Source organism: Stegostoma tigrinum, chromosome 24 (assembly GCF_030684315.1).
Source record: "Stegostoma tigrinum isolate sSteTig4 chromosome 24, sSteTig4.hap1, whole genome shotgun sequence".
Classification (NCBI taxonomy): domain Eukaryota; kingdom Metazoa; phylum Chordata; class Chondrichthyes; order Orectolobiformes; family Stegostomatidae; genus Stegostoma; species Stegostoma tigrinum.
Genome location: NC_081377.1, coordinates 24,013,546 through 24,028,351, shown reverse-complemented (window position 1 = coordinate 24,028,351; position 14,806 = coordinate 24,013,546). Strand labels below are relative to the sequence as shown.

The 14,806-nt window shown below is 37.1% G+C and overlaps 1 protein-coding gene across 4 annotated transcripts in view; it reads right to left on the bottom strand.

Annotated features, from left to right (window-relative positions):
- Nucleotides 1–1,664: 1,664 nt before the first annotated feature.
- srrm1 (serine/arginine repetitive matrix 1) overlaps nucleotides 1,665–14,806 on the bottom strand; it is a 53,623-nt gene continuing 40,481 nt past the window's right edge. For 3 of the 4 annotated variants that reach the window (XM_048557803.1, XM_048557804.1, XM_048557806.1), the window contains 7 exons: nucleotides 14,055–14,205; nucleotides 12,552–12,593; nucleotides 9,864–9,962; nucleotides 6,564–6,950; nucleotides 5,798–5,996; nucleotides 4,402–4,599; nucleotides 1,665–3,017 (listed from right to left, as the gene is read on the bottom strand). In XM_048557803.1, the coding sequence (XP_048413760.1) occupies nucleotides 2,916–3,017; nucleotides 4,402–4,599; nucleotides 5,798–5,996; nucleotides 6,564–6,950; nucleotides 9,864–9,962; nucleotides 12,552–12,593; nucleotides 14,055–14,205 (1,178 nt within the window). In that variant the 3' untranslated portion in view covers nucleotides 1,665–2,915. The remainder of the gene's footprint in view (nucleotides 3,018–4,401; nucleotides 4,600–5,797; nucleotides 5,997–6,563; nucleotides 6,951–9,863; nucleotides 9,963–12,551; nucleotides 12,594–14,054; nucleotides 14,206–14,806) is intronic. The other variant, XM_048557805.1, reaches the window with a different exon arrangement.

Below are 14,806 nucleotides of genomic sequence, written 5' to 3'. Positions count from 1 at the left end.
ATCAAACCAGCTTAAACGAATATACCTAATCCTGAAGAGTAGCAAGAGGTCCTGTCAAATGTTTTCCATTCATCAATCCTGCTTCAGCAATGTTATTTACTTTACTGTTACAAGTCTACAAACTAACTTTAAAACAATGAGAAATCAGATGTATTTTCAGTTGTGAAGCATTTTGACAACCTGAAAATGTGGAGGATGTAATATACTCAAGTTTCTTTTTTAATCTGGAGACTGTATTTTACATGACTATATACAACTTGTAACTTCCATGTGACAATGCAGTAGACTGAAATTGACCAGTTAATCTTCAAGAGTCATAACCTGCCTTGCAAATTTCGGAATTAGCGAGGTGTTGCAGGTTATGTAGTGAGAAAAAGAACCGTTTAATGCGTCAGCTTTGTGAATTAGCTAGACAGGAGCTTTTCAAAATATAACCTGAAATCTGGCAGTTGCTCATCAGTCAGTCCCAAGGAGGCTATAGAAGTTGGAATACAATGCCTAGGCTGCGAAGCAAGAATCAAAATTTAAAACTAATTTAAGAAAGAACAAGGGTATAAAATAATTGAACATTAAGAGCTACAAATAACTTATGGCCAATTTGAACATTTTCCTCCTGTGGAAGTGGTGTCACTAACTGTAATTGAAGAACCAGAACTTAGAATCATCAACTTGGAATGATCATACAAGTATTGTAAAAACAAACTGCTGAAAGGAAGAAGTCCCACAATATCCCCATGCCATTTGCATGAGGAAAAATGAAGTGCAAGTAAAGGCATTTGTTTAAACTGTGCATTATCTACCGTCCTTAATAAAAGTAGCACTTTTGGTTTATAACATTAAGTTATATAGTGTTTCTAATGTTGCCAAACATCTCTCTCAAAAAGGCCTTCGTTTACTTCAGGCAAGCAAATAAATAATTTTCTTTTTATATACTTTAATGTGACCTCAACAAATTTTTGGCAACTGAACCCAATCACCTTACTGGTTAAAGGAAACAGAAGTTCTGAGCTCATGAATTTAAAGTAAAAGCTCCAGATCTACACAACAAAATATCCCTCAATGAGGAACATGGATTTAATCCCTTGTGCCATACATCACACGCTTATCATTTCTAAACAAAGTTTCCAGTACCACAATAATTAACTCTTTCAGAAATGTGCAATATGATAAGGATGTTAGGCACTTTAAATTTCTGAAAAATCAGCCTTAATGTATGATGATATTTAAGTATTTTTATTTGTTTAATATGGTTATACTCCTTTCTGTAGCGAAACATGACTGCTTCTGGTACTCTGGTTTAACTTGGCTCTGGACTGCATTTGACACCTACATCCGACAACCTTTAGTGCACTTTTAAGTAGTAGCGAAACAATGCCAGTGTTAGTACTAATTGATTTTAGTTCCTTATCAATTGCATTTCAAAGTTCTGCTCCATTTTGTTCTTAAGTTGAAAAAGGTACAAATTAACTTATTTCCCAAACTTCTAAACAAAAATTGACACATCGCATTTAAATAAAGATCAATGCTTATATTCTGCTTCCAGTTTCTTTGCTGTAACCAATTTTGACCAAAACAAGTACAACTTATTAAAGATGAGGGTAGATGCCCCAAGTTAAATCAGTGACTACTTCCTGTTAGGGGAAAAAAGCCCAAAGGGAAGAAAGTTCAATTTAGAAATTTAATTTCCATTTATTACTTCAGCTTTTTACAGCTTTATAATTCAACGTTTATAAAAAAACCCTTTTTAAGTCAAAAGATGACAAATTCAAAATATTCATTACAGATTTTGTTAAGCTCCCACAAAAGAACAGCATCTAAACATGTTTTGTTTTTACTCCCAGAACAACCGTAACAGTAGAAGACATTAACAGTTTGGGCGAAACCAACCTGTTACACAAAGGAAAATACAACCCACAGCTACTGTCAACCAGGGAATCTTAAAATCCTTTAGATCCTGGTAGTACCATCCTCTTCCTATAACAATTTTCATTTCTTTTTTAAAAAAAAGAGACTTCCAGTGTTCTAGATACAGCGCATTTTCACCTGAAGCTCTTTATAAAGAATGTTGTAGACAATCAAACGGCTCAAATAAAACTCAAACTGCAGAAACTACACTACAGATTGCATCAGTGGATTAAACACAAAGGATTTGTACAGTTACATAAATGATGTCACATAATACCATTAATGGCAGCCAAGACAAAACTGCAAAACAGAAAGAAAAAGGTACCAACACATTAAATGTTTCATCACAAACAGTATAAATTCAGTGCAAATCCAGCATACCTTACGGCTGAATTTGAAAACTGGTTCACTCTAAATTCACAACTTACTCCATACAAATCAGTTTTTATCAAAACCAGTTCCCCCACAAAGGATTTCTCACTGTCAAACAGACCATTCAAAAGGAGTCAGGAAATTTTGAGTCACAGGCTTTCCCCAAGATTTTCATCACTCTATTCCAGGATCAGCTGGCAGCAACCATGCATGTACGTTGTTGCGTTGATGGAAGAAATGAAACAGCTCCGTGGATCAGAGCTGTTTAAGGTCAGATAGGAAAAAATGAATCTCAGCCAATCATGGTCGATGAGGATAAGCAAAGTACAGCTCCAGGATTAAAACCAACCATCAAACCATCCAGATCATCGGCCTTTCAAGTATTATTGCATTTAAAATGATACATAGTTGTGAAAATGAAAGCATGTTGGAATTTTGTCTAAATTTGTAATAAAACATTTCAATTTGACTATGAAAAATTATTTCTGGTATAAGTAAGAGGCAGTGTCAGTGTTCATGAGTGGCATGACAGCCATTTCAATATACTGGCATTATTCTAGCAGTCAATTTTAAAATGTACAAAGCCCTTGTGCCTAATCCAATCAGCTCCATAAGTTATATATATTCTGCACTCTCCTTCATGATGGTGGTGAAACTTGAGCCTTTCGCATTGATCGTAGAGCCTTCTCTCGGAGATGCTTTTCCAGGTCATCTAAATTTTCCTCTTCACTTTCCGATTCCTAAGACAAATTCAGATGAAACTTAGAGCTATGCTGAATGGCATTTTTAACAAAAAAATTCTGCAACAGGGCTCAATGATTTAATTGAAGAAAATTAATATTTAATACTTCCAACTTCTGGACAGGAGAAGCCAAAATTTATTTGAGCAGCACGTTACACAGCTCAGATTTATTTTATTCTTAGAAAACTTTAAAAGTATAGAACATGCTTTGTTTATAAAGCAAGTTCTATAAAGCACAATTTTTAATGCAAGTACTCACAGCCTCAAAGGGATGCACTTCAAAATACATTGGGCTCCCAAATTATTTGAACTTCATAACATACAAGGAGTACGTGCAATGATTTAAAGTGCATGCATGTGCAAACATGCAACAATATACAATGTAGAATGCAGATCACTCAAGTGGCCCCTCCCATGTGCATTTTCGAAAAGGTAAATTACCACTACAACCAGCACCAAACTGTACCACAAAGACCTCAAATCACTGCTTCTCTTGCTACCTGAAGTGCATTTTGAGGATGCGGATTAAGTTGTATTGTCTTCCTTAGTGCCATGACAAGAACATAAAAATTAAAAGTAGGTAATTCAGTCCCTCGAGCCTGTTCTGCCACTCATGACTGACTGCATTTTCACATTCCTGCCCGGTCTCCATAACCTGTCAATGCATTACTCATTAAAAAAATCAACTCAATGACTCAGCATCCACTGAACACAGGTAGTGAATTCCATAGTTTCAAAACTCTTTAAAGCAGTAATTGGTCCTCATCTCAGTTTTAAAATCTGCTATCCCTTAACCTAGAACTGCAATCTATTTTTCTAGATTGCCCCACAAGGAAATATTCATTCTTCATCTACTTTGTCAATCTCGTTTGGCATCTTCTATACCTCAATTAGATCTTCTCTAAAGCTTCTAAGTTTCAGACAGCACAGGCCTAATCTGCTCAACCTTTCTTCGTAAAACAAACATCTCTGGATTCAATCTAACCAACCTGCTTTAAACAGCCTCCAACACAATGACACTCCTCTAGGAAGGGGATCAAAATGGTACACAATATTCTAGCTGTAGCAAAACTCCTCCACTTTTATACCCTATTGCTGTAGCAATAAATGCCAAAATTCCATTTGCTTTCCTTATTACCTGCACACTAGTTTTCGAATAATGTACAAGAACACCCAGATCCCTTTTGGCCAAAGCACTCTGAAATTCTTCTCCTTTTAGCTAACAGCGCTGAGAAAGTGCTCAGTTGAGCAACATAGCTAAAAATGAGCAACTGCATGCATTTCTAAGGTGTGTGCTTCAAACTTGTAAAACATACATTCCATGCTAATTACTGGAAACATCAACTTTATTTCTACTAGTCTCCAATTTTAACTAATCTCACCTTTACAGGTTCTGAAGATTCTGGCTGGGGTGACTTTGCTGGAGCTTCAACTGGCTCTACTGTTTGTTCTACAACTGCAGCAGACACAGCTGCCTTTTCTTTCTTATGCTTCTTGTGTTTCTTGTGCTTTTTGTCCTTCTTATGTTTCTTATCTTTCTTCTTTTTCTTCTTTTTTCCTCCAGTTTCCTGATCAGAGATCTTGAGGATATAAAGCAATATTATTTCACAATGTTTAGTAGCAAGACATCATTTTAAAGAGGACTCACTACACTTGCTAAGCTTATTTTAGATATCTGGCAAAAGTGTTACAAAGTGATGTACATTATTATTAAGCATCGTACAATTACTCCAGGCAGTTTCTGAAGGAGACATTACCAAATACACTTGTGTTATATTGGTACCCTGCAATGGTCGGAGGAAAGTAGGTGTATAAAATCCAAAATCAGAATGGCAAGGCAATTCAACAGTGCCCCGCAAAGACAGGACTGGTGAAATCCTGGCAGCTGACTCAACAACTACAGAAAAGACAGCCAAGAAGAAACTAAAGATAATTTAGTAAAAGTATCAACAAGGGAGGAATCATCATTTTCAGGTAGAAAAATTCATATAGCATAACTTCAAAAATGAGCAATGCACGAATTACTTTGTTTAATGCAATTTTCAAAACTACAATTGTGTGAACTTGTTGGCAGTCTAAATGACCTGAATTAGTCCACTCAATTTTAACGGGAGTGCCACATACCTTCCACAACTCAGTTTTACAATACTAAACAAAACACTGGCTATAGAAATGCCTCATCACTTAAAATAATAAAATCAAAATTAGTGAGAATCAGGTTTCACATCAGTAGGTCTCTGCACAGTCAGAGAGTTGCATAACACAGATAACGACCAAAAATCATCCACGTCCAAATACTCAAATTAATCTAGTCCCATTTGCCAGCATTTGTCCCATATCCCTCTAAACAATACTGTTCATGTGCCCACCCAGAGCCTTGTAAATGTTATACCTATACTAGCCTCCAACACCACCTCTGGCAGCTCATTCTATACATACATCACCCCTTGCGTAAAAAAAGTTACCCCTTAGGTCCTTTTTATATCTTTCCCCTCTTACCTTAAAGCTATGCCCCCCACTTCTGGACTCCCCAATCCGGGAAAACGATCCTGGTCATTCACCCCTTCCATTGCTCCTCATGACGGAAGTTGTGCAAAAACATAAGTTACAGCAAGGGTTGCCATAAGCAGCTACAAAGGGCCCTTAACATTGGGTAGAATAGATTTTATTGTGCGGGTTTATTTACTCTGTTGACCTTGATTATTGGAGAATATACTAAACTAAATTGGAAAACAATGTCAGATGGAGGAATATTAGCAGTGTAGTATTGTAAATTACCTTCATTGGGGATGGACTAACCGAAGCACTCGTTGTCTTTTTGTTTTGTGGTAGAGGGGGAGCAGGAGTTGGTGACCTGCTGACAGATTGTGACCTGGAGACTGAAGTAATTGGCCTCTTCTTGGGAAGAGGTTCTGGTGATCTTGATATGGATCTGGAGGAAGAAGCTCTTCTTACAGCTAGTGGACTTGGTGTGATCCTAAGAAAAGTTTATAAATTAGTGTATTCAAAATGAAAGATCCTTAGGGATCAATACTAGGAAAATACAAAAGTTATTTCCTACATCAACTGGATTGAAGCCATCAGGTAGTTTAAAACAAGTTTATAGCTCAAGTCCAAAGCATCGCAGAAAAGAAATAAGAACCTGCATGTTATAGCTGCAATTATTAATAATAGTAGATTAGCACAAAATAAGTCAATTATTCAACTATTTTAAGGAATTACCTACTAGAAGAGATGCTGAAATTATGACTAGGTAAATTGAAGAAATGCTGGCAAAACATGCAATTAATAAGTAAACTAACTTTTTCTATACTATTTTAGTTACAAGTTGGAATGAAAACCCAAGATAGAAAATATTGCACGCCTGTGTTTTGGTCACCGCAAAGAGCTTGAAAATCCGTTAAGCCAACGCATGTAGTCTGAGGTAAAGCACTGGTTTAGAAACTTGAGTCGACAACCAGTAACAGACAAGTAGCACATCGGTGAGAATACTTTTGCACAGTAATCAGTGACTAAGCATTAGTGCTTTATTTAACACACTTACTTTTTGGGTTTCTTGGGTTCTGGGGTCCGTGAAACTCGCCGAATTGGCCTATTACTAGGGGATGGTGACATATGACGTCGTTGTGGTGGAGGCGGTGATACTGACACTCTTCGTGCTGGTGGTGGGCTAATAGATCCACGCATCACCCTTGGTCGTGGGGATGGTGAATGGCGTTTGTGTGGAGGAGAGCGAACATCTCTGTTGGAACGACTCGGTGGTGATCCTCTCCTACGCCTGGATGAGGGAGAAGGGGAACTACGGCGCTTTGGAGCTGGTGATGGGGATCCTCTCCTTCTAGGTGGTGGTGAAGGAGTATATCTCCTCTGAATTGGGGGAGAATAGCGCCTAGGTGAGGCTGAACGCCTACGTGGCGGTGGAGATGGAGATCTAAAAGACAAAAGTCAAATTAGTAATTATGTGCAAAATTATCCAAGTCATAACATATCCAAATTAATATTCCTCTAATTAATCTTTTTCATTCTGGTAAACTTTTCCAGCTGTGTAAAACAATTAACTTCTGCTCCTGTCAATAAAACACCAAACAAGATTCCACTGCTGACAAGAAATAACATTTCAGGTTGGGCTATAAATAATACATCGGTAATGACTGCACTGACAATTTCAGAGTTGAAAGCATAATTAAGGAGCTCCACATGAACTAGAAACCTGCCAATTTTTGTCCCCAGTCAGGAGGGCTATTAGTGGTCTTCGCTTATGTTGGATAAAGCACTGGAAATTCTCTCAGAATAGTGATCTTCACACCAATAATTCATACATGCCTCTGTAGTGAATGGGCTGTTACTTAGTTGGGATTCCTTCCAAAGGTAAAAATTGCCCAATATAATCAGAACACACAAAACATTATGACATGGCCTAGGCAGTGGTGAGCTACTGCCGACTACATGTCACTGCCCTTGGAATGGGAAGAAAAGAAAAACAAAAACTTGACATGGGGAGTGAAAGAGTTTCAGCTGGAATAAGGCATGACTAAAAAAAATTATATACATCCAAATATTTACAATAGTTTATACCTGGAAGCAAAACACAAATATCAAAATATATTATTTAACTGCCTGAATGCAAAACATTAAAAACATTAGAACCATCTTAAGATAATTAAGTTTCAGTTCCCAAGCTATCATGCATCAGGAGCTAATAACAATATGCACAGAATACAGTAAAACATTCCTGGATTGGAGGGCGAGAAAAGAACCTAAGCAGAATAGTCGGTTTCCATTTTGTAATAGACAAACCCAACTGTCGCCATTCTACAGGAAACCCAGGCTTTATTAAGGCCTATGCTAATGGGATGTTAAATGAATACGTATTCACTCTGCAGACTGAAGAAACCAGCCCTTCATTGCTTTGGATTGGAAATTCAGCGTGAACTTTACACACTAACTACAGTAAAAACACCCACAACTGTGTTTCCATGTAGAAGTTCACTGACGACAACGTCATAGTAGGATGGATATCTAACAACGATGGGTCAACTTAGAGAAGGGAGATAGAGGGCTTGGTGTTGTAGTGCAATGAGAACAATCTCTCTCAATGTCCGCAAAAGTGAAGTAGTGATCATGGACTCAAAAGAAAGGAGAAGAACATGCCCCAATCTACATCAACAGAACTGAGGTTCAGGCAGCGCAGAGCGTCAAGTTCCTCAGTGACGATAACTGACCTCTTCTCCTGGATGCGACAGTCAAGAAGGGAAGGCACAAAATTGTCTCTTTTCCCTCGGGCAATGTGGCACGTTGGGGAGCACCCCTCAACAACGGCTACAGATGCACAATTGAAAGTTTACTGCCCAGGCGCATTACAGCCTGGTATGACAACAACTCTGCCCAGGACTGTAAGAAACTACAGAAGGTGGTGTGCACAGCCCAAACCATCAAAGAAGCCACGTGCCCATCCATGAACTCCATTTACATAGATCACCGCCACGGGAAGACTGCCAACATCAAGACCCATCACACCCCGGTAATGATATTCAACAACCTCTTCCATCAGGCAGAAGATATAGAAGCCTGAACAGACAAACCAGCAGGTTCAGGAACAGCTTCTTCCCAGCCAGTATTAGACTGATGAATAGACTCTCTAGCCCCAAATAACACTGACCTTGCTAACGTCAATCTCATCCAACCACGCAACGTAACACGCAATGTAACCTGTATGCCTCTAAGTTTTTTTGATCTGTAAACCCTTGCTTACTACAATCTGTATTAACTACTGTTCGTGGACAAGGCTTTTCATTGCATTTTGGTATACATGGCAATAAATCAAACTCAACTAGTATAGAATCTTTACAGGCAAGGCAGCTGCATTCAAAATTCTATGCTGGATCTGTATATAACATTAATTAGGCTACAGTTAGAGCTGAGGGCAGTTCTAGTCACCACACCAGATGATGCAAATACACTAGAGAAGGTGCACACGAAACTCACCACAATGTTGCCTGATCTTGAGTAAATCAGCTAAGTATCTAGATACAGTGGAGTGGAGTTGTTTTTCTTGGAGCAGAGAAGGCTGACAGGGGCCTGACTGAGGTGTACAAAGTTAAAACAGGTAGACAAGGGGAACACTTCTGAGCAGAGGGATCAATTACCAAAGGGTACAGTTTTTAAGTTAAGGAACAGGAGATATAGAGGAAAATCTTTTTTCACCCAGTGGTGGTGGGTATCTAGAAGTCACTGGCTAACAGAATGGTAGAGGCAGGTGCCCTTGAGACATTTTAGTATTTAGATGAACACTTGAAATGCCATAGCATACAAGGCAAGTGCTGGTTAATGGGATTACAATAGATGAATGTGCGATGATTGGCAAATACATGATTAGCCGATGGGCCTATTTTAACACAGCAAAAACTGCTAAATTATAAAAATGCTTTGATTTCTACTTTGATGTAATAAACTACAACATTGCTCAATTGGGAAACAGTCGACATTGTAGATAAAAACGTTCTTGCATCAAGTTAAAACAATTTTGCGGGCATTTATGTTGAAACTTAAAATTATCCTGTTTCAGTTCCATGTCATAATTTTGCCTTATTATCTACTATGCACACTTAAATTACCCAAACCCAACTCTGCATGTAACTTGAAATTCATCAATTTATTTTGGAACGATAGTCGGAATGAAAATCAGCAGCCCGATGATTTTAAGGAACCCATAAACTTGGGTGTTTGAAAAGCTAAGTTCCACCATCAACTTCAAATTCATAAGCACCATGCTAGAAGTTACAAAGTTATTAACTTCCTTGAATAGGAAATCACATGATAATTGGAAGGCAAACCATTTACTAACCTGCGCCTCAAAGGAGATGGTGACCTGCGCCTTCGAGGAGGAGGAGGAGGAGATGGAGTTCGGCGGCGTCTTGGAGGCGGTGATGGGCTTCTCCTTCTCCTGTTTGCCATACATTATTAACATGTAAACATACATTTAAAGATTCAGCACAAAATAAACATTTCACTGTAGATCACCCACCGATCCCATTAATTCCCAGCCTCAAAAGTTAAAAGTGAATTTTAGCCAAAGCAAAAGAGCATTGCACTGATATAAACTACTCGTAATACGTTCTGGTATGAATGCCTCCGAAAATTAATCAGGCTTCTGCTGCACTGTATTCAAAATTTATTTTCTGCACTACCCTAGTTGAATTACAGAGGAAATTTTCTTTTGAAACATAGGTATTTTAATAACTATTGCCATTTAACATGAGTAACAGAAACTAACCGTTTTGACAGAATCGAAAAAGTATTCTCAATACACTTAATGTTCAGAATGAGATGCATCTGCAGCTCCCTTAGGAAAAACTGTATTGCACAGAATCAAGCCATTCAGGTGGGTCAGGCAATGATGGAATTTGGGCAACATAGAAGCATTCACCCACTCAACTTCTTTCAATACTATCCTTACCAATGCCCCTCTAAATACAATAAAAATCGCTAAATTTATGATTTACTCATTCATTCTGCACACAACTGCAATCCCTAGTCCGATCTAGGTTTACTAATTTCAACCAGTTTGGCAGACGAGTGCTGATTTTAAAATCAGCCATTTATTGATAATTGCTACCTAATCACTTAAGAACACGTGAATTGAGAGAAGCAAGCCACCTGGCATATCAAACCTGCTCTGCTTTTCAATTACATCATGTCTATTAGTTACAAATTCCACATTCCCATTTACTTCAGGATGATTTTTAAGTACACAACGGTTTCAACATTTGAAGAAATGAACACATTACAAATGTCATAGACATCTCAAAAATATTCTTGGATTGAATTTTAATTTTCAAGCAACAGATTAAAACACAATTTTTCAGGCAGCCATTAATTAAACTTAAGTGTTTCACCTCAGATAACCTTTGTTTCTCTTGCCTAACAAGAATCTGTCTCTGCCTTAAAAATATTCAATTAATATGGCACCTAATAGTCGTGACCTAATTCACAATCTGGAGACTGATGTTCTACCACCATACTATCTAAGGTCAGAGAGTCATGCACTAGAAGTCAACAAATCACTACCACCCCAAATATCAAAGCTTCAGGAATAGAGAAATATGGAACATAACATGTTCTTTCAAAAATACACAGCTTAGATGCAATGAATAAAATTATGTAAATCTCTTGGAATGAAATTGTAAAAATATAACAATGAGAAATTTCTATAATTTAGAGGAAGTTAAATAACGATAAGAAAACTTTCTCTAAATCAACATTCAAAAATTCAGGTTATTTCAGTGCAATTTTAAAGTAAGTATTTCAACAATCAAAAGTGACCAGACTACAAATTTCCCAGAAATTAAAAGAATTTTGGTTTTAAAGATACCAATTAAAATGTAATTTTTCAGCCAGTCATTAAATCTAAGTGCTCGCAGGTTTTTAAAACTTACGATAAAATTCAGCAGTCACCACAAAATATCACTGGTGACACTGCTTTTTTTACCCATTTGGTTATGGGTCTTTTACACCAAATAAAACAGGCTGTCGCCACTATGGTATTCAACATACAGTGAAAACCACTTATCCTTCTTGTATCCAATTCAAAGACCAAACCACATTTCTGCAGAGTGCCTTTCCTTTGTCCCAAACAACTTCACATTCAAAATGAAAGCACTCTAGTTGTATTTACTCTATGTACGCTAATCTACACTTTCCTAGAAAGATATACTGCCCTACTGTAAAAAAAATCAGGAATTCCAGTGGTTGTAGATACTCTAGTTCCGTTTACATATTTGCGGGAATCAGTTGGTACGTTTATCGTGAATCAATAAACCTGGCTGGGACGTATTTGGCCGAAGTTGATTAAAGAAAAGGGTTACTGAAAACTATTTGACAGTATTTTAGAAAGAGATAAGGACAGTTATCTACTTATAAATGCTGATATCTATAAAACTCACCCAAACAACTGGAAATAGGAACTTCAGTGTTGAGGTCCGGGGCTAGTAAATTAGAAAATATTTTGATACAAAAAAAGATTGGTTCTATAATTAGATCTGCATGCAAGTAATCCTGATTTCCAAATTCTCTCATTTTATACCTGGAAATATATTTCTAGAATTCTTTTCTTTATCCTTGGATTTTAATTTTATTTTTGATTTTTTTTAGTAATCATCGATATTAATCTTGGCAAATTTGGCATAAGTGGGTTCCACTGTATTTGTATTTCCCCAAATATTTGCAGGTTTAATTCATCAAAAGCAGATAATCCACATTGAATTAGTTCTTTGCAGTTCAGTTTAAAGTTCCCATTTGCAAAATGTCATCAATTTCAAACATACATCCCAAGAATTGAGTGCTATAAAATTCCCTGTTCATTTGAAAATTTGATGCAAAATTACTGCAGCATTCCAGTGAAACTGGACTGCATTGCCTGATATGCAGGGCAATAATTCCACTAATTAGTCGTCGGGCTGGGGTTGCTAATTAAAGGAACCTTAAACAGGCTAAAGGTTTCAGTGATCAGACAGCAACTCATTTTCAAACCAACCTTTTCGCCACTGGGAAGTGCCACCTCTTTCCGAGCGGCATCCTGATAGCAAGAGAAAACAAAACCAAGCTGTGTTTTTTTCACGGATCAACCTCTAACGGAAGTATCTTAAACCAATAATTCATACAGACAGTACCTCTGATTAATTTAGTTTATTAATTACTGTACTTTTTTAAAAAACCATTTAACCTTCCAAACTTCTTTCTAAGTCTCTCACACTGAAAACTGGCCAGGGAGAGCAGCTCTCAGAGGTCTTTAAAGCTCAATCTGCAAGAAATGATAAAAGTGTAATCTTATGTGGAACAAGGGTGACTTATCTTCACCAGGCCAGATACCCAGCTTCTGCCTGGTGCTGCACCTAGCAGTTCAGTTAAAAGTAGCAACTCCCAATCCCACCCTACAAACACTCGAGTTACAGTCAGTTTGAAAATACTGTTCTCACTTACTGTGCACTTTGATTTTACACAAGTACTGAAATCTTTTGCAAGAATAAACTGGTAAAGTTCGGTATGAAATGAGGATGATCTTCACTCGTGAAATTTTATGTACTACCACTTTTGAATTTTAACAAAGTGCTACTTCCAAAAACTTCTCATTTATTTCATCTGCCCTAATGTAGAAAGTTCAATTTTTTATTTAAACAGGATAAAGGGAAGTTCAAATTCCAAACTACTCGATGAGGCACCAGATGAGTAAAGACCTCTTTAATAGAGCAAAAGAACTCTTATAAATGAAGTGCTCTGTGCACCTTCAGAGGGTAACCTGGAAGTTCAAATTTGCAATTTTGCTTTGCAAGTAGGAAGAAATTTTTTAATTGGGTTTGGAAACAAAAAAAATTGTTCAAGGTTATTGATTCCCTTTGTGTAACCTGGTTTTGAATGTGTTCTCATAACATGAAAAAGAAAATCACTAAAACAAGAGAAATACATACAATAATGCAAGAAATTCAGCTCAGAATTGTTTAATTCAGATTTTAACAATAAGTGATTTTAACAATGAGTTTTTAATCATTTACTAATACAGTCCTTGTATGCATTCTCCCACACAAACATCAATAAAAAAGATATCTTATTTCACAATTTACAGTGGTGGTTTGAATGCACTTAGGACCAAAAGGAGCAGAAACATAAAATTATTCTTCAACCTGCACTGCATAAAAATATCTTACCACATTCCCAACACTGGGCTTTTACTTCGAAATAAAATGCAGTCTCACAGCAACAGAGGATGCACTCTGAAGTCACATTCAAAATTCAAACATTAGATTGCAGTAATGGGAATATGTTCATGTAATTTGGAAGGGAGGCACAGCAAAATCTGAACAAGAAGTGATTACACCAAGCCAAATATTAAGAACATATTATCCAATAAAAAAAGCATGGTCATACAGGACGCTTCAAAATACAAACTCTAAAACATAACTAAACATCTTCCATTATGCTGAACTCAAATGGAAATACAACTAAAAAAATCATCCCAATAACAGAAACTTTTGCATTTTACCTGGGTGAAAAATCCTTGTGTCGTTTTCGCATTGCAGGGGGTGGGGATATACTCCGCGACAACGAACGCTGGCGCCTTCTTCGAACTTCACCATTCTTTGCACTTGGCCGTTTTGGGGCTTCATCTTCAGATGAAGATGAAGATCCTGACTCTGTATTGGTGATATTTTAATAAATGACAAAATTAATTTCCAATAAAGCACACATCATTCATAACAGGTTAAAACAAAACTGCATAGTAAATAGAAATCATATCAGCATTAAGAAATGGAACAAAAAGAGTGAAGCCAAACTGCAATACTGGTAATAGAAGCCTCTTGCTCTCAAAGAAACCTGTAATCTCCTTGACAGAAACAACCTTTTGGAGGTTTTCTTTAAAGGGAAACCTGTTTCTGCCTCTTTCTCTGGGTCAAAGGACATCCTGTTGCAAAGCAATAGCTAATTTCTTGATTTTTTTTGTTGCAGCTAAGGCACTGATCTGATCACCTCAAGAACTTTCAAAGGTTCATTTAGATTCATGTAAGCAAAATTTCAAACTCCAACAGAACTGAAAAATAAAACAAAATATTCTTAACTGATAAAATAGAATTACAAATCAAACTCAAAGCTCGATATGTTTTTCCCTACTTCAGAACCCCAGTATCCAAACAATGATGTATCATTAGCCTTCATTACAATAGCTCAAACAGTAGAGTCACAGAAATATACAGTGCGGAAACAGATCATTCCATGCCGACCAGACACCCTAAATTA